This window comes from Elaeis guineensis, chromosome 5 (genome assembly GCF_000442705.2).
Source record: "Elaeis guineensis isolate ETL-2024a chromosome 5, EG11, whole genome shotgun sequence".
Lineage (NCBI taxonomy): Eukaryota > Viridiplantae > Streptophyta > Magnoliopsida > Arecales > Arecaceae > Elaeis > Elaeis guineensis.
Window position 1 is genome coordinate 107,715,109 of NC_025997.2, and position 18,437 is coordinate 107,733,545.

General features: G+C 37.4%; 1 protein-coding gene and 1 pseudogene across 2 annotated transcripts in view; both read left to right on the forward strand.

Annotated features, from left to right (window-relative positions):
- Window positions 1-6,115, forward strand: part of LOC105045409 (polyubiquitin) — a 28,210-nt gene extending 22,095 nt beyond the window's left edge. For both annotated transcript variants that reach the window (XM_010923679.4, XM_073258052.1), the window contains exon 2: window positions 4,313-6,115. In XM_010923679.4, the coding sequence (XP_010921981.1) occupies window positions 4,313-5,074 (762 nt within the window). In that variant the 3' untranslated portion in view covers window positions 5,075-6,115. The remainder of the gene's footprint in view (window positions 1-4,312) is intronic.
- A 1,188-nt stretch (window positions 6,116-7,303) lies between these two features.
- Window positions 7,304-18,065, forward strand: LOC105045444 (pentatricopeptide repeat-containing protein At1g03540-like; annotated as a pseudogene).
- Window positions 18,066-18,437: the final 372 nt, after the last annotated feature.

Consider the following 18,437-nt stretch of genomic DNA (forward strand, 5'->3'; position numbering starts at 1 on the left):
GATGGAAGTAAGTAGCAAGCCTGGGTTATCATCTAAAGTTCCTATGGGGTGATGTCTGTTACTTGTTCTACCAGCATACTCAACATTCAGAGAAACTGGAGAGTTACCTTTAGAGTGACGTTTGCCTAAAGCAACTTATAATTGGAAAAACTGTTTAGTCATCTCTCCTCGAAATTGGTCTATGGTTGCTTGGAAAGTATCGACTTTATATTCAAGGATATCGATCTGCTTGTCCAACGCATCTTGGGCATCGGAGAAGTCTCGAATAGTCATGGTAATCTCAATAATATATGGTTTGAGAAGTTTGGATAAAAGATGAAGGTTGGATTTTGGACTTAAATTGCAACGAGTAATAATTCTCCAATCTATGCTGTTTTTTGCAAAAATAATTAAATTAATTACTGTAATTATGTGAAGTAATATGCTATTTTTTTTTCCAAACAAGTAGGAAGAAGAAATCCTAAAGATCTAAGTGAATATGGTGCAAGCAAGCAGGAATTTGAATAAAAAGAGAGAGAGATAAGCTTTAGTGGTTTATTTGGACTCTTTTGCAATTCGCAAGTTTACCAACTAATATGGAATTAGTCATAGGTCTCAAGTATGGAGAAAACGTACCTTATGTCGGAGTTCGAAGGATCTAAAAGTGCATACTTTCTTGAAACAGATTTTTTTTTTGTCAGTCGGATTCAGATCTGAAGCCTTAAACTGGGTTGGATCCGAATCTGGTTGTGGGTGCAAATCTGGATCTGAGTTTGGGTCAGCCTGAAGAGCAACGACGGTAGCAGAGAGGGAAGAGAGTGGGCCTTCTAGGTGTGACAAGGGTCTAAGACATCGATGATCAGCAGTGGAGGCTTGGATTCTTGCAGTGAAGCAACGATGGACACCTTTTGAAATTGATGATGGTGATGGCGAGGGCTATTGATGATTCCGGTGGTAGCAAGGGCTTCGAAGTTCTATAGTAGCGATGGTGGTGATTTGTTTATGTGAAGCAAACAATGGTAGTAGATCACAGTTGGCTCTGATACCAATTGATGTAGAACCAAGATAGAAGAAGAAGAGGAGGAAGATAGGTGGCAGAGCAAAGATAAGAGAAGAAATTTAGGAGCACTCAGAGAAGATAGACAGAAATTTTTACAAAATACTTTAATTCTCATTCATTTGTAACATGTTGGTAATGTGTTACAAGTCCGTATTTATAGGCTTACAATCCCACAATTGGAAGTAGCAAATTAAGCGACTCATCTTAACAAAATAAGAAAATATATAGAGAATCTTATAAATAACAAAAACTAAAGCAAATCAAATCAGCAATTGAGGAAATCATAATCAAATCAGGATTTCAAATCAAATCACAATATAAGAAAATCTTAATCAAATTTGAATTTCAAATCAAATCGTCAATATAGGAAAATCCTAATCAAATTTGGATTTGCACCCACGTCTAGTGTAAACACGTAAGGGCGGCTTAGGATCTCCATCAATTACTTTCTTTCCAAAATTCACCACACTTTGCCTCATTCCTAAGTTGACTCCTTAGGTAGCTTAATTTCAGCTTAGCTATGCTATTAGGAATAAAGGAGGCTTGCTTCAACTTTCCATCACTCAAAATTTAGGCAGGAGAGTCAAACATTTTCAAATGTAAATATCAAATTAATAAGATCTGCTTAGTAAAAACAAGAATATATCCACTTTGGCAAAAATAGAATCTCTCTTTTGTAAGACCATGTGAAGAACTAATAGAAATGGGGATAACTAGAAAATCATAAATGCATGTGATTTCATTAGACTTCATGCCATGCCAATATTACCATTTGACTTGCTTTTTCTTTTCCTTCATAACCAAGTATTTTTTTTAAGTTGTCCCTAATTAGCCAAAGTCCCTGCCATCATGTTTGGACACCATCCAGTTATTCCTAGAAGGCATTAAACAAGACTCTTTCATATTGTTCATAGCAAGGTTTGCTGTGTTGGTACCGAGGACAGGACTAGTTGGTTGGCAGTATGGTTCATTACACCCCCATGCTATTTCATGTTAGGCCTATAATGACACAGTAGAAGGGCGGCAAAGAGGGAAAATTAGAGAGGAAAAGAGAGAGAGAGGGAGAGGTAGAGGGATCCCCTCTGGAGGGCCACAGAGGCCACTAGAGGGTTGCGAAGGCCGCCAGAGGGTGCGAGGGCCGGAGAAAGGGCTTTGCCCTTTGGTCAGTTGAAATCGGGACTCGATGGTCTCTGTTTTTTTTATACTTAAAAAAACCTAAAATAAAAAAAAAAGATTTTGAAGTGAAGTTAGCAACCCGATTGCCAACTTCACTTAAAAATCATAAAATTTTAAAAAAAAAGGGGCCATCAGGTTCCTATTTCGATCGGCCAAATGGCAGAGCCTCTCCTCTAGCCCTCTGCGCCCTCTGACGACCTCCGGTGACTCTCACTCCCTCTTCCTCTCCCTCTCGCTCCCTTCTGCCGTCTCTCTCTCTTATCCTCTCTTTCCTTCTCCCTGTCCCTCTCTTTTGCCAGTTTTTTATTTCGAACGTCAAAACTACCATCCCAATCTACCATTGGCATAGCTTGGAATGCTTCGAACCGGGCGGTTTGGGATGGTTCTACATTTGTTGGTCCATAGACATGAGTCAACAAAAATTTGCTTCCATCAATCTTCGGAGGAAAGTGAAAGTGAGAGAAAAGGCGCCATTAGATAAAGATTCCTATGAAAGTAATTATCATTCCAAAGAATTACTAAATTTCTTTAAGATCCAATGGCCTCAAGATAACTCTTGAGCATTGATCAAGCTGGACCAAGTTGGGGTTGGACTAGCCCATAATATCAACAATCTACCTATTAGTCCAAAGATGTTCATCTTCATCTTTGGCATAAATGTCTCACCCTAATCCCAACTTAGCTGGCTTGAGACTGATTGGACCTTGCTTGATCAAATCTAGGGCATATTCTCATTCCCTTGTATGGCACAAGGGGAGTGATTTTTTTTTTTTTTTTGAGCTTGTGGCAAATTTCCATTAGGAATGGCCACGGTGAACTAACAATTATTAGCATGGGAGAGAGAGAAAGGGAGAGGGTGGGGGGTGGGGGTGGTGGTGAGGGTGATTTGTTTGAACAAGAATGGGGGGCAAGGTGCTAGTGGCTGGGGGCATGGGAAATATGGTGGACAATGGCATACCTATCAAAAAAAGGTGATGGTCATGCTGCATAGTGGAGTGGTGAGAGGGGGACAGTAGTAGAGATGAGGGTGAGGATGGGGATGAGAGACTGAGGGGGAAGTGAAAGAGGAGAAAGTGGGGAAGGCAGCTGAGGTTGGTGGATGGTGATGAGATGAGGATGTGGAGTAAGATGAAAAGGAGGACGTAGGTAAGTTCGAGACTTGAGATACATATATAATTGTTATAATATTAAGTTTAAGTTGCGTCATGCCAAGCTATTTTGCTTTTGGCTAGAACAGGCTTAGCCCAAAACTTGATCAAATGTAATTCTGCCCACCACAATGTAACAGGTTTAAAACATCTGCACAGTCCTGCTAGATTTTGGCCAGGATGGGCTGAAAATGATATATTCTAGAGTGCATATGATAAACAAAGTTAGAAGGAGGGCTTTATTCATGAAAAACTTTGTGCCTTTTCTAGGTGGATCTTTTTCTTCTCTTCATGAAACAAATCTAATCTCAGTTTTGTTCTTATACACAGTAGGGTTTTTGCCTTACATCTCAAAAAAATGAACTAGGTTTCTTTTCTTCCCTTGATATTAGAACATTTTTAAAGAGATATGCATCCAATAAGAATGATTTCATTCTGGTCTAAATATATGGTTTCCAAATTGCTTTAAACTTGGAACTTATGTAGGCAGTAGATGGACAGAACAGGGATCTATCTGTGGTGGTTGTATAAAGGGTCAGTGTATAAAGTCACTTTTTTCAGTGCATTATTAGCTTATTGTAGTGACTTGGATCATTGTATTGGTCTTCTTGTTCTGTAAGCTACTTCTTTGTTAACCCCCAATCTCTCTCTCTCTCTCTATTGTGTTATCAGTGGAGCCATTTGGTGGTATGTAATATAGTTTTGACGGTAGGATTTAACTCATGTTCTTCATTAGCAAACTTGACCACTGAACTATAAGGTCATTGGCATCAATTGTCTGATGATATTCACATTAGTGTTGATTATGATGGTGAATTCCTTTTTTCCCCTTTTAATTTATGATTCTTTTTAAATTTGCATCTGACGTTAATTCTTCTCTTGATCCAATCTTCCTTGGAAAATATTTTTTTGTTCTCTCAAATTTTTCCAATATCTTTTCTGTGTGCAGATAAAGATCTTCTTAAAGCTGATGAAAACTGTAGCCCTTGAAGTAAACAGCACTGACTCAATTGATGACATCAAAGCTAAGATTTCCACGGTAGAGGGACTTGCGCTGAGTCAACAAGAGCTATTTTTTGCAGGTCATCATCTCTACGGTACTAACACACTAGCTGATTACAACATTCCCAAGAATTCCACCATCAACCTTTATATTGGAGATGAAATGCACATATTTGTTAAGGTTTTGAGGGATGGGAAGACCATTATGCTTGATGTGAAGAAATGTGACACCATTCAAAATGTGAAATCTAAAATCCAGGATAAGGAGGGAATCCCACTAAATCAACAAACACTCATCTACTTGGGTAGATCACTTGAGGATAACCAGACATTGATTACTTATGATATCAAAAAGGGTTCATTGCTTAATTTAGTATTGTGTCCAAAAGATGAACTGAAAATATCTGTCAACGTCACCAGTGGTAAAACCCTAATACTTGAAGTGAGAACTTGGTACACCATTAGGGATGTCAAGATGATAGTAGAGAGTTTGGAGGGGGTTCCTACAGGTGAACAGAAGCTTGTCTATGCTGGAAAGCAGCTTGAGGACACACTAACTTTGCATGAACATAAAATCTGTGATAATTCAGTCTTGCAGTTGTTGCCATCTCCAATGCAGATATTCATTAAGATTGCAAGGAAAGTTCTTGATGAAGATGTAACTCTTGCAGATTATCATATTCAGGATAATTCAACTATCGATCTTTGAACACGTGCTTCTTTTTGGTACCAACATCATATCTTTGTGAAATTAGAAGATGGGGAAAGAATCTCTCTGAATGTGGGGCCAGACACTAAAATAAAAGAGGTGAAAGCCATGATCCAAGAGAGGACTAATATTCCATGTATGAATCTAAAGCTTTGGTATTCTGGAAAAAGGCTCCGGAATAAATCTTCTACTCTGGCACAGAACAACATTGGTTCTGGCTCTACTCTACTGCTTAGTTCCTAATATTGGGACAAACAGATTTTCCCGGACGTGTCATCATCATGGTTGGTTCTTTTGGTGACATCTTAGAAAGATAAGGGTTCTTTCTTTGTTTCTTCTTCTTTTGTGGAAAAACTTACCAAATAACTTGTATCTGGATTGATGATCTATTATAGATGGTTATCTTAGTGGTAGAACAGTCATTATCTGTTGGAACAGGAAAAAGATACAAGTTTAGGTGATTTGCAGGCTGATGTTTCTGGTGCTGCTGCTGAAATGATGGGTGGCTATCGAGTATTGCTTGTTTTATGTTGTCCAAGAAGCTCTATTTCTGTTGAATGTGAGCTAGAAATTTACTGCATGTTCCTTTCTAGTATGATGCTTACCTTAAGTTTGCAGGTGGAGATAATTGAGATGATGATGCTTTGTTGAACTCATGAGGCATTCTCTTTGGAGGTCCTTCTGCAACTTGCTGTTTCTTACGAGCCAAGATGCTACTAGTTTCTATGACCTCAATGGTCATTTACAGTTTCTTGCTTTAGATAAAGAGAATTGCAAATCTGGTAGTATTATGCAATGATTTTAATCAGCCAGATTTTGCCACATTATTTGGGAATTTCTGGTATCAGATCCTGGCATCTGTTTTATAGAAGCTGGTGGCCAACTGTAACCCTACTCTTGCTTTTACCATTGGAGAAAAAATACTCTTCAAAGACTAGAACAAGGTTTTCATGTAAGGCCAAGATTTCAGTTGAGATATTATTGTATTGGTATTGGGCTCCTGCCATTATGATGTATAATTATTAATCGACAATTTCTACCTTTTTATCTTGGCCGAAGTTTACTGATAATGTGATATATTAGCTGATATCCTAATTAGTTTGTTGGTATTAAATTAAGTTTTTGATTGCTAAGTATTTAAAATCAGTTATTTAATATGAGAATTAAATTCAGGTCTACCATAACATCCAAGATCTTGATTTCTCGGTTTCATAATATCAGCAAAAATCCAGAAAACCTTTTAGCTTGTAGCATTTTTCCATGTTCTCCTGGCTTTACTTTTTGGTCGAGTTAAATCAAGATCTTCGAGATCTCATTCATCGTCTCACTATTTCTTAAAAACCTCGGGCTCTACTTAAAAGGGGTGAAAAAAATTATTATTACTTTTTATTTTTATATTTTTTGTTAGGATGTTATTATTATTATTTTTTTTTGGGTAACATATTATTGGTATAATGTTATTACTTTTTATTGATGTGCAAAGGGAGTGAATGATTGAACTTGACGTTTATTGATGGCATATTTGAGTGCTCATTTAACAACCCGAAAAAATTAGCCAGATCTTCGTATTGAACTCTGATGATGCTTTCTGATTTGCTGCTGTTCATAGCTTGCAGTTTGCTCCTTAAGCATCAACTTTACTGGTTTCCCTAATGCACACAAGAGAAGGAAAAAAAAAAAAATCTAGAAATTGAGTTAATAAATGATGCACGGTGCTTGCGTATACCAAATTATTGTTGCAGCCTATATTATTTACCCTCTACTCTCGTCCTCTATAGATTTATATCTCAACCCTAATTTAGCCAAAACAGCGTGAATGTAGGAGCAAAATGGTAAGAGTACTAAAAGGTTGAAAACTATGAAGTATCCTTTAAAAATATTTAGAATGCGAGTGAAAGCATAATTCTAAAAATGCATATGCCTAGTCAACCAGAGGCTCTCTTGAAAGATGACAGCTCTCTTTGGAATCTTGCCTTTGCAGGCTATTTCAGGAAAATGGTGATTGAGGTCTGGCCATTGTATTGGCCGTCATTTTACATTTAATTTTTGTTGATTCAAAATTTTATCTTTCGTCTTTTCTAAATCTCTAACCTCATAAGCCATCTTGTTATACAACACAGATATTTATGTACAAAAAATAAGAAAATTTTATAATAAACATAATCCTAATTCAGCACCAAGGTTAAATATAAGATATCAACTGTATAAAATGGCAGTCAAAAAAAAAAAAAGGTTGGGAGTGAAACTTGTCTAATTTGAGATTTTATTATTATTATTATTTTTTGGTTAAAAGATATATATGGATGAAATCCTCCGCCTCTGCGAGTCCGGTTTCCTCTCCCAAGCCCTCGCCCTCCTCAAGTCCGCCGAATCCCGCCGCCTCCCCACGAAACCCATCCTCTACGCCGCCCTCCTCCAGGCCTGCACCACCTCCTCCTCCTTCTCCCACGGCCTCCAGCTCCACTCCCACCTCCTCAAGTCCGGCCTCGACAACAACCGCCTCGTCGGCAATAGCCTCCTCTCCTTTTACTTCAAGGTCAGCTCCGACTTCTCCCTCACCCGCCTCATGTTCGAGAGTTTGCCCCATAACGATGTCATCTCCTGGACCCTAAATGATCTCCGGCTATATTCGTGCGGGAAGACCCACCGAGTCGCTCCTAATGTTTGCAAAGATGCAAGCTTTCGGGGTCGAGCCGAATGCATTCACTCTCTCTGCTGCAATCAAGGCATGTTCCAATCTCAATGATGTAAAGCTCGGTAGTTGCTTCCATGGAATGGTTTTGTTGCGTGGTTTCGATTTGAATCATGTGATTGCTAGTGCTCTTGTTGATATGTATGGTAAAAATTCCGCATTGGAAGATGCATGGCGTCATGGCGTGTGTTTCATGGGATGATCGAGCCCAACACTAGCTGCTGGACTTCCATGATCTCGGCCTGCACAAGGAACGGTAGGTTTGAGGAGGCGGTGGGGCTTTTCCACTTGATGATGAGGAGAAAGCTTGGGTTGTTTCCAGATGAGTTTACTTTCGGGACCATCATGACTGCTCTGGGTAATCTGGGTAGGGCGAGACAGGGTAGAGAAGCTCATGCTAAGTTTATCTCGAGTGGGCTTGGAGGGAACGTGGTGGTGGAGAGCGGCACGGTTGACATGTATGCCAAGTGCGGGCTTATGGAAGAGTCTCGCAAGGTCTTTGTGATCACCCGGCCCAATTGGCCCAAAATCAGTCCACAGCCCAAATAAAAAAAAAAAAAAGAAAAACAGAGGAGAAGACTCCCAAAGGGAGTCTTCTTCCTCCGTTCACCGGCTCCCAATAGGAGTCGGAAAGAGCCCCCTCCGGCTCTATTTAAGGAGGAGAACCCTCCTCTCTCCCTCTCACCAAAGATCCGAGACCCAGTCGGCGGTAATCGCCGGAAAACCACCGCGGAGATCGTCCCTGTGCCATCCTTTTTGCTCGCCGGAAAAGCCTCGCCGGCGTCAAAGGTGAGCCTCCTCCCCTTCCTCTCTTCTTCTCCTTTCTCCCCGTGCCCGTGTGCACGATCGCCGGTGACCGGAGTCGCCGGATTTTTTTGAGAAAGGGATTCGGTCCCTTTTGAATGTTTGGGCGTCGGTGGCCGCTGCCGGCCACCAGCTTGGCCTTCCTCTTACCGCTGGGTCACCCCCCTCCTGCCGACGGCCGTCCCATACCGACTGCGCCGCCGGTCGAAACTTCAACGAGGGGATTTGAGATCCCCTGTTTCGGCCCAATGGAAGCCCGGGAAGAAGAAAAGAAAAAGGAAGAAGAAGAAGAAGAAAAGAAAAAGGAAAAAGAAAAAGAAAAGAAAAAGAAAAAGAAAAGAAAAAAGAAAAAAAAATAATAATAATAAAAAATACATGTGAGAGAAAGTTTCTCTCATCTCTCTCTTAAGTCTTTCTCTCTCTAGAATTAGACATTCTCTCTCCATTTTCTCTCTCTAGATTCTCTCTCTATTTTCTCTCTCTAGATCTTTTTATCTCTTTTTATGGATTTTGTCTCTCTAGGATCATTCTCTCTCTCTGATTGCATCACAGACCCTAGGATAAACTTGAGATAAAAATATGATAATCTGAGATTGCTCCGAAATTCGTGCAGTAGATCGAATTTCGATCCGATCTTTTTTCAAAATTGATAACATCGATCATGGTTAATCCATATTAAGTCATCCTGATATAACCTCTAATGATCTCAATCATGATTACCACTTTTGAAGGATACGAAGATTCTCTCTTCACTTTCTCTCTCTACTTTCTCTCTCATGACCGACTTTTTCTCTCTAAGAAGGTCTATGAATCCTGTATCGAGTCATGCCTTCATCTTTTAAAGGCTCATATTGACTCTAATAAGATGATCCAAAGTTGCTTTGATATCCGTGCTGTATGTCAACTTCATTTGACCATATCAAGTATTTTTCAAATTCATTATTAATGAACTCTATTGATTGATCTTGATCTAATCTGTGCTTCATAATTTTTTGATCAAGTCACTTGAATCTGACCCTCATATCAGAAATCTTGAATTACCCTGGTATCTGGATGGTCTGACACATCCGGTCAACAGTCCTCTTTCCTTATGATTTAATCTTATTATATTCATGGAATAAAAATTTACGATGATTTGATATTTTAAATAGGATTAGCTGATTTTTCTAACGAAGTCTGAAGATCTAAGATGAACGAGGTATGTAGATCTTATGCTCTTTATTTATTTCTAAATCTCCATGATTTTCATGCATATGATCTCTTATTGATGAAATCATAATTTTTCATAAAATAAGAATTTGCATATGTGATATGAAAAAGCATGTTTTATTATGAGCATTGATTTTATGAATATGTCTTATGAAAATAGCATGATTATGAAGCATGAATTTTATTGTTTTTCCATCTATGTATATGTATGCTTTAAGAAAAAGATATAATGATTTCAAAGGCTCTCAGATGGCTATGAATGAATCCCTTCGGGAAAGTCGACATCCGGAGCTAGCATCCACACGAAATATGGCCCTGCCAGCGGGTATAAAGTTGGCACATGAATTAAGAACTCTGTCGATTAAGAAACATGGCCCTGTCACGGGTATAATAGTGACCTTAGTACAAATATCTGAGAGCAATGTTTCGAAACATGACACGAATACATGACAAGAATGATTTATGATTCATGTTTATGAAATATTCATGATTTATGCATACATGATTGATTTAATGACTCATTTTATTATATGCTCTATGAAATACTTTATTTTGTATTATCTGTTATTTTCTAAATATTGCATTATCATGAAAAATTTATGCTTGATCCGATAAGGAAGCGCAAGTTCTACTTACTGGGCTAGTGTAGCTCATATTCTTTTTATTTCTTTTTTCTTTTATAGAGAAAAAAGGTTAGGACCGATGAAGGATTTAAACTTGAAGATCTGCATAGTAAGCTTGGAAATTTGGTAGCGGAAGTTTAGTTTATCTTATGATTATGGATTTGTAGTTATTTATGGATATTGAGATTTGGGTTGGTACTTGCTTTTAGATTTAGATGCTCTGAATCAAAATTTGGTTCAATTATTTGATGAATAATGGAATTAAATCTTTTTATTTGATGGATTTTAGATGATTATGATGGATTAGCTTCGTGTTATCGTGGGCTCCATCCCTCGGTAGCATGGCCGTGTTTTGTCTCGGATTTGGGGCGTGACATTTTATGGTATCAGAGTTTAGGTTATAATCTTTGGGGATTATGATATAAATGACATAAATGATTAGGATATGATAGAATAATATCAGAGCTTAGGTTTAAGATCATTGAGATTATAAAGTGATATCAAAACTTTATGTATGATCAATAGGATGTGACCGAGTGGAGTATAATGGATAATATCAGAGCTTAAGATTATGATCATTAAGGAAGTGATAGAATGATATAAAGTTTAGGTTATGATCACTAGAGAATATGACTTAAGTGGTATTTGAATTTAAGGTTATCATTATTCGGGATTGTGACTTTAGTAATATTTGAACTTAAGGCTAAGATTATGAGGAACATGATAGATATAAAAGAAATGATTCAATAATTTGATTTCGAATCAATAGGTATTATGATGAAATTTATGCATAAGTGGCATATGATGTCTATAATAGAATTGACGAGTTATATCTTAGATTTCAATTAGCAAGGTTGACCTGAGTACGAGAAGTGTTGACCCTAAAATGAAGTGGAAGGTATTGATATATTATGTTAGGTATATTTGATGACATTGGAATGCTAAACTTATACGGATAAAGGACATGATAACTTTGCTGATTTTGATGTTAATTTCTTTGCAAAGAAAAGTTGGTTTGGAAGTTGTCTAAATAATTGTAAAGTAAATCGAAGGTCAACTCAAATTAATTCTAGACATATTGGATTTTTGAGGAGTGGTGAAGCTTATGTAATAAGTTCAAACATAGAAGGTGGATGAAGATTTAATTTTGATGTACTATGCCTAAGAGATAGTAATGACAAGGAAATCTTAAATTTTACCCTAAATTGTATATGAAATCTGAAAGTTGGATCTATCTTTGATTGATTTAATACAAAGATATTTTTATTTTTGATAGACTTAGATAATTTGGTAAGTTGAGATCAGAGTGCGCAGCAAAAGCGTGATGGTCTGAATTGATTAGAAATATTAATCCTTTAAATCAAAAGATATTATGAAATACGTTAATTGTAAATATGGAAGCATTTTACTGATAATAAAAGGATGCTAAAGAGAAAATCTATCTGATCAAGGAAAGACTCAAGGCAGCACAGGATAGACAGAAGAGTTGGCCAGATAGAAAAAGAACAGAATTAGAATTTCAGATCGGTAATCATAATTTTCTAAAAGTATCACTTACAAAAAGTGTCATGAGGTTTGGGAGACATGGCAAGCTGAGTCCGCGATATAATGGATCTTTTAAAATTTTGAGCCGAGTAGGAGATGTTGCTTACGAACTTCCCTTACCATCGGATTTATCTAAAGTGCACAATGTCTTTCATGTTTCACCACTAAGAAAATTTGTACCTAATCCAAATAATATGGTAAAATATGAGCCATTGCAAGTTCACGAAGACTTGACTTATGAAGACTCAAGGCAGCACAGGATAGACAAAAGAGTTAGGCAGATAGAAAAAGAAGAGAATTAGAATTTCAGGTCGGTAATCATGTTTTTCTAAAAGTATCACCTACTAAGGGTGTCATGAGGTTCGGGAGACATGGCAAGCTGAGTCCGCGATATATTGGACCTTTTGAAATTTTAAATCGAGTAGGAGATGTTGCATACGAACTAGCCTTACCACCAGATTTATCCAAAGTGCACAATGTCTTTCATGTTTCACTACTGAGGAAGTTTGTACCTGATCCAAACAGTGTGATAAAGTATGAGCCATTGCAAGTTCATGAAGATCTAACCTATGAAGAATTTCCTCTGCGAATTATTGACCGAAAAGAGCAAGTTCTAAGACGGCGTACCATTCCATACGTAAAGATTCATTGGAGTAATCATGAAGAGAGAGAGGCTACTTGGGAGCTTGAAGACGATATGAAGACGAAATATCCACACTTATTTGAAAATGATGGTATGTTAAATTTCGAGGATGAAATTTTTTTTTTTAAGGGGGGTAGAATGTGAAAGCCCGGCCCACTAAGCCCTGTAAAAAAAAAAAAAAAAAGAAAAAGAAAAGAAAAAAGAAAAGAAAAAGAAAAAGAAAAGGAAAAAGAAAAAAGAAGAAGAAGAAGAAGAAAAAGAAAAGAAAAAGAAAAATATATAGTTAAATAATAATAATAATAATAAAGAAAAGAAAAGAAGAAAAAAAAAGAAAAGAAAAGAAAAATATATAAAATAATAAGAATAAAAAAAAAGAGAGAAAGTTTCTCTCATCCCTCTCTAAAGTCTTTCTCTCTGTAGAATTGGATTCGTCCTCTCTCTACTTTCTCTCTCTACTTTCTCTCTCTAAAAAAAAAATTCTCTCTCCAAGAAATTCTATGAATCCCTTATTAGGCTATCTTCTTCACTTCTAGGGACCTATGACCTTAAATCGGGTTAGAGCCGAAGGGAGAGATTTATTGGACTGATCATCAAATCGGTCATTTCTTTATATTATGTAATTTGATTAAAAATATGAAATTTATTAATGATTTAATATTTTAAATAGGACTGTCTGATTCTTTTAAGGAAGATTAAAAGGTCCCGGACGATCGAGGTAAGTAGATCTTATGCTCCTTATTTATTTTTTTAAAATGATCATATTTTTATGTAAAGAATTGATATTGATGAAATCATAAAGTTTCATAAAATAAGGATCGGCATATGTGATATGAAAAAGCATGTTTTATTACGATCATTGATTTCATGAATATGTCTTATGAAAATAGCATGATTATGAAGTATGAATTTCATTGTTTTTCCATCTATGTATATGTATGCTTTAAGAAAAAGATATAATGATTTCAAAGGCTCTCAGATGGCTATGAATGAATCCCTACGGGAAGGTCGACATTCGGAGCTAGCATCCACATGAAACATGGCCCTGCCAGCGGGTATAAAGTTGACACATGAATTAAGAACTCTGTCGATTAAGAAACATGGCCCTGTCACGGGTATAATAGTGACTTTAGCACGAATATCTGTGAGCAATGTTTTGAAACATGACATGAATACATGATGAAAATGATTTACGATTCATAATTGTGAAATATACATGATTTATGCATGCATGATGAGCTTATAACTTGTTTTATTATATGCTCTATGAAATATTTATTTTTGCAATAATTGTTATTTGCTAAATGATGCATTATCATAGAAAATTTATGCTTGATCCGGTAAGGAAGCGGAAGTCTACTTACTGAGCTAGTGTAGCTCATATTCTTTTTGTTTTCTTTTTCATGTACAGAGAAATAAGGCTAGGACCGAAGAAAAGGGAATCCAGGCTTGGGGATCAGCAAAGCAAGCTTGGAAATTTTACACTAGGAATTCAGTTTATGTTTATGGATTGTAGTCATTATGAATTTTAAGACTTTGATTATTTCATCTTTGGATTTAGATGCTCTGAACCAGTTTTAGTTTAATTAAATAATTGAATTGAACTTTATTATTACATTTATTTGAGATACACCTGTTATTATATTTAAGAAGATGAATTTTGGCTTCGTATTATCGTGGGTCCATCCCTCGGTAGCATGGTCGTGTTTTGTCCCGGGTTTGGGGCGTGACACTTATGAAGAGTTTTTCTTCTGAATTGTTGATAAAAAAAAAGCAAGTGCTAAAATGACACATCATTCCATATGTGAAGATTCATTGGAGTAATCATGAAGAGAGAGAGGCTACATGGGAGCTTGAAGATGATATGAAAACGAGATATCCACACTTATTTGAAAATGAAGGTATGTTAAATTTCGAGGACGAAATTTTTTTTAAGGGGGGTAGAATGTGATCGCCCGGCCCAATTGGGCCCAGAATCAGTCCACAGCCCAAATAAAAAAAAAGGAAAATAGAGGAGAAGACTCCCATTTTGGGGAGTCTTCTTCCTCCGTTCACCGGCTCCCAATCGGAGTCGGAAAGAGCCCCCTCCGGCTCTATTTAAGGAGGAGAACCCTCCTCTCTCCCTCTCACCAAAGACCCGAGACCCAGTCGGCGGCAATCGCCGGAAAACTACCGCAGAGACCGTCCCTGTGTCATCTATTTTGCTCGTCGGAAAAGCCTCGCCGGCGTCGAAGGTGAGCCTCCCCTTCCTCTCTTCTCCTCCTTTCTCTCCGTGCCCGTGTGCACGATCGCCGGTGATCGGAGTCGCTGGATTTCTTTGAGAAAGGGATTCGGTCCCTTTTGAATGTTTGGGCGTCGGTGGCCACCGCCGGCCACCGGCTTGGCCTTCCTCTTGCCGCTGGGTCGCCCCCCTTCTGCCGACGGTCACCCCATACCGGCTGTGCCGCCGGTCGAAACTCCAACGAGGGGATTTGAGATCCCCTGTTTCAGCCCAATGGAAGCCTGGGAAGAAGAAAAGAAAAAGGAAGAAGAAGAAGAAAAGAAAAAGGAAAAAGGAAAAGAAAAGAAAAAGAAAAAAAAAAGAAAAAAGAAAAAAAAAATAATAATAAATACATGTGAGCGAAAGTTTCTCTCATCTCTCTCTTAAGTCTTTCTCTCTCTAGAATTAGATATTCTCTCTCTATTTTCTCTCTCTAGATTCTCTCTCTAGATCTTTTTATCTCTTTTTATGGATTTTATCTCTCTAGGATCATTCTCTCTCTGATTGCATCACAGACCCTAGGATAAACTTGAGATGAAAATATGATAATCTGAGACTGCTCCGAAATTCATGCAGTAGATCGAATTTCAATCCAATCCTTTTTCGAAATTGATAACATCGATCATGGTTAATCAATATTAAGTCACCCTGATATAACCTCTAATGATCTCAATCATGATTGCCACTTTTGAAGGATACGAAAATTCTCTCTCCACTTTCTCTCTCTACTTTCCCTCTCATGACCGACTTTTTCTCTCTAAGAAGGTCTATGAATCCTGTATCGAGTCATGCCTTCATCTTTTAGAGGCTCATATTGACTCTAATAAGATGATCTGAAGTTGCTTTGATATCTGTGCTGTATGTCAACTTCATTTGGCAATATCAAGTATTTTTCAAATTCATTATTAATGAACTCTATTGATTGATCTTGATCTAATCTGTGCTTCACAATTTCTTGATCAAGTCACTTGAATCTAACCCTCATATCAGAAATCCTGAATTGCCCTGGTATCTGGATGGTCCGACACATCCGGTCAACAGTCCTCTTTTCTTATGATTTAATCTTATTATATTCATGGAATAGAAATTTACGATGATTTGATATTTTAAATAGGATTAGCTGATTCTTCTAATGAAGTCTGGAGATCTAAAATGAACGAGGTATGTAGATCTTACGCTCCTTATTTATTTCTAAATCTCCATGATTTTCATGCATATGATCTCTTATTGATGAAATCATAATTTTTCATAAAATAAGGATTGGCATATGTGATATGAAAAAGCATGTTTTATTATGAGCATTGATTTTATGAATATATCTTATGAAAATAGCATGATTATGAAGCATGAATTTTATTGTTTTTCCATCTATGTATATGTATGCTTTAAGAAAAAGATATAATGATTTCAAAGGCTCTCAGATGGCTATGAATGAATCCCTTCGGGAAAGTCGACATCCGGAGCTAGCATCCACACGAAACATGGCCCTGCTAGCGGGTATAAAGTTGGCACATGAATTAAGAACTCTGTCGATTAAGAAACATGGCCCTGTCACGGGTATAATAGTGACCTTAGCACAAATATCTGAGAGCAATGTTTCGAAATATGACACGAATACACGACAAGAATGATTTATGATTCATGTTTATGAAATATTCATGATTTATGCATACATGATTGGTTTAATGACTCATTTTATTATATGCTCTATGAAATCTTTTATTTTGTATTATCTGTTATTTTCTAAATATTGCATTATCATGAAAAATTTATGCTTGATCCGATAAGGAAGCGCAAGTTCTACTTACTGGGCTAGTGTAGCTCATATTCTTTTTATTTTTTTTTCTTTTACAGAGAGAAAAGGTTAGGACCGATGAAGGATTTAAACTTGAAGATCTGCGTAGTAAGCTTGAAAATTTGGTAGCGGAAGTTTAGTTTATCTTATGATTATGGATTTGTAGTTATTTATGAATGTTGATATTCGAGTTGGTACTTGCTTTTAGATTTAGATGCTCTGAATCAAAATTTGGTTCAATTATTTGATGAATAATGGAATTAAATCTTTTATTTGATGGATTTTAGATGATTATGATGGATTGGCTTCGTGTTATCGTGGGCTCCATCCCTCGGTAGCATGGCCGTGTTATGTCTCGGAGTTGGGGCGTGACAGTCCTTGACCGCATGTCCACAAAAAATTCCGGTTGCCAGAGCGGTGACTATAAGACTGTCCTCACTCATTTCTGGGAGATGGATACAGAAGACATCCACTATAGTTTTGGCACAATTCTTCAGGCATGTGCAGGCCTTTCAGCTGTGAGACACGGGAAAGAGGTCCATTGTCGATTCCTAAGGACAGGAGGTTGGAGGGATGTGGTTGTGGAGTCCGCACTTGTTGATCTATGTGCGAAATCTGGTCTTACAGATTATGCATATGGAGTTTTTACTAAAATCTCTGTGAGAAATTTGATAACATGGAATGCCATGATCTGTGGTTTTGCTCAGAATAATCGAGGCCGGAAGGCTATCAAGTTGTTCAAGGAGATGGTTAGGGAAGGGACTAGGCCTGACTATATTAGTTTCATAGGTGTGCTTTTTGCTTGTAGTCATACTGGTTTGGTCGAAGAAGGGAGGAGGTACTTTAAACTAGTGAATGAAGATTATGGTATTGCTGCTGGAATCGAGCATTACAGCTGCATGGTTGATCTCCTCAGAAGGGTTGGTCTACTCGAAGAAGCAGAAGATTTAATTACCAAGGCTGTCTGTAGAGATGATTCATCATTGTGAGCTGCTCTTCTAGGTGCCTGCGCCACCCATTCAAGCCCAGCTGTAGCAGAACGTGTCGCAAAGAGAATGATGGAATTGGAGCTGGGGTACCACTTGAGCTATGTTCTTCTCGCTAATGTCTATAAGATGTTGGTCGACGGATGATGCTTTGAAGATAAGGAGATTGATGAGAAAAAGGGGTGTAAGGAAGGCACCCGGTAAGAGCTGGATTGAAGCAAAGTGTAACACCAGTTCTTACATTGGTGGTACTGATTTGGTTAAGAATGAATTTGAAGATCCAGATTTGGATGAGGAAAGTGCACATTCCTTTTGACAATTTTTTGAGTTCTGGATTCTAATATTTATTAGATGTAATGCTATTGATACTGATAAACAGAAAAAATATCAAAGCAATTAATATATGTGACTTCATTCACATAGGTTTAATTGTCAAATCTGCATCAGGTTTTTGATTCAACGACTTCTACTGATTCTTATGTAGTTGAGCATTGTTTTGTACATCAACTCTGCAAGGTCTAGCAGAATTATAGCTGTTGGTATTGGTAGATATCTTTTTTCTTTATGATTACTGAGCTATACTTTGTTATGAAAGGTAAAATATCAGATATACATAATGAACATAATTCATTGTGTTGGTTAGGATGAACTAACTCAATTGAGGAAAGCAAGGTGTTCAGTAAGAATATTTTAAAGCCAAGTATATGCCCCAAGAAAAATTGGATCCAGGTTATAAGCTCAAGACAGGTACACGACATGAAATTAGAATAAGCACATTCACTCTAGCAGACTGGTATAAGGAATAATAA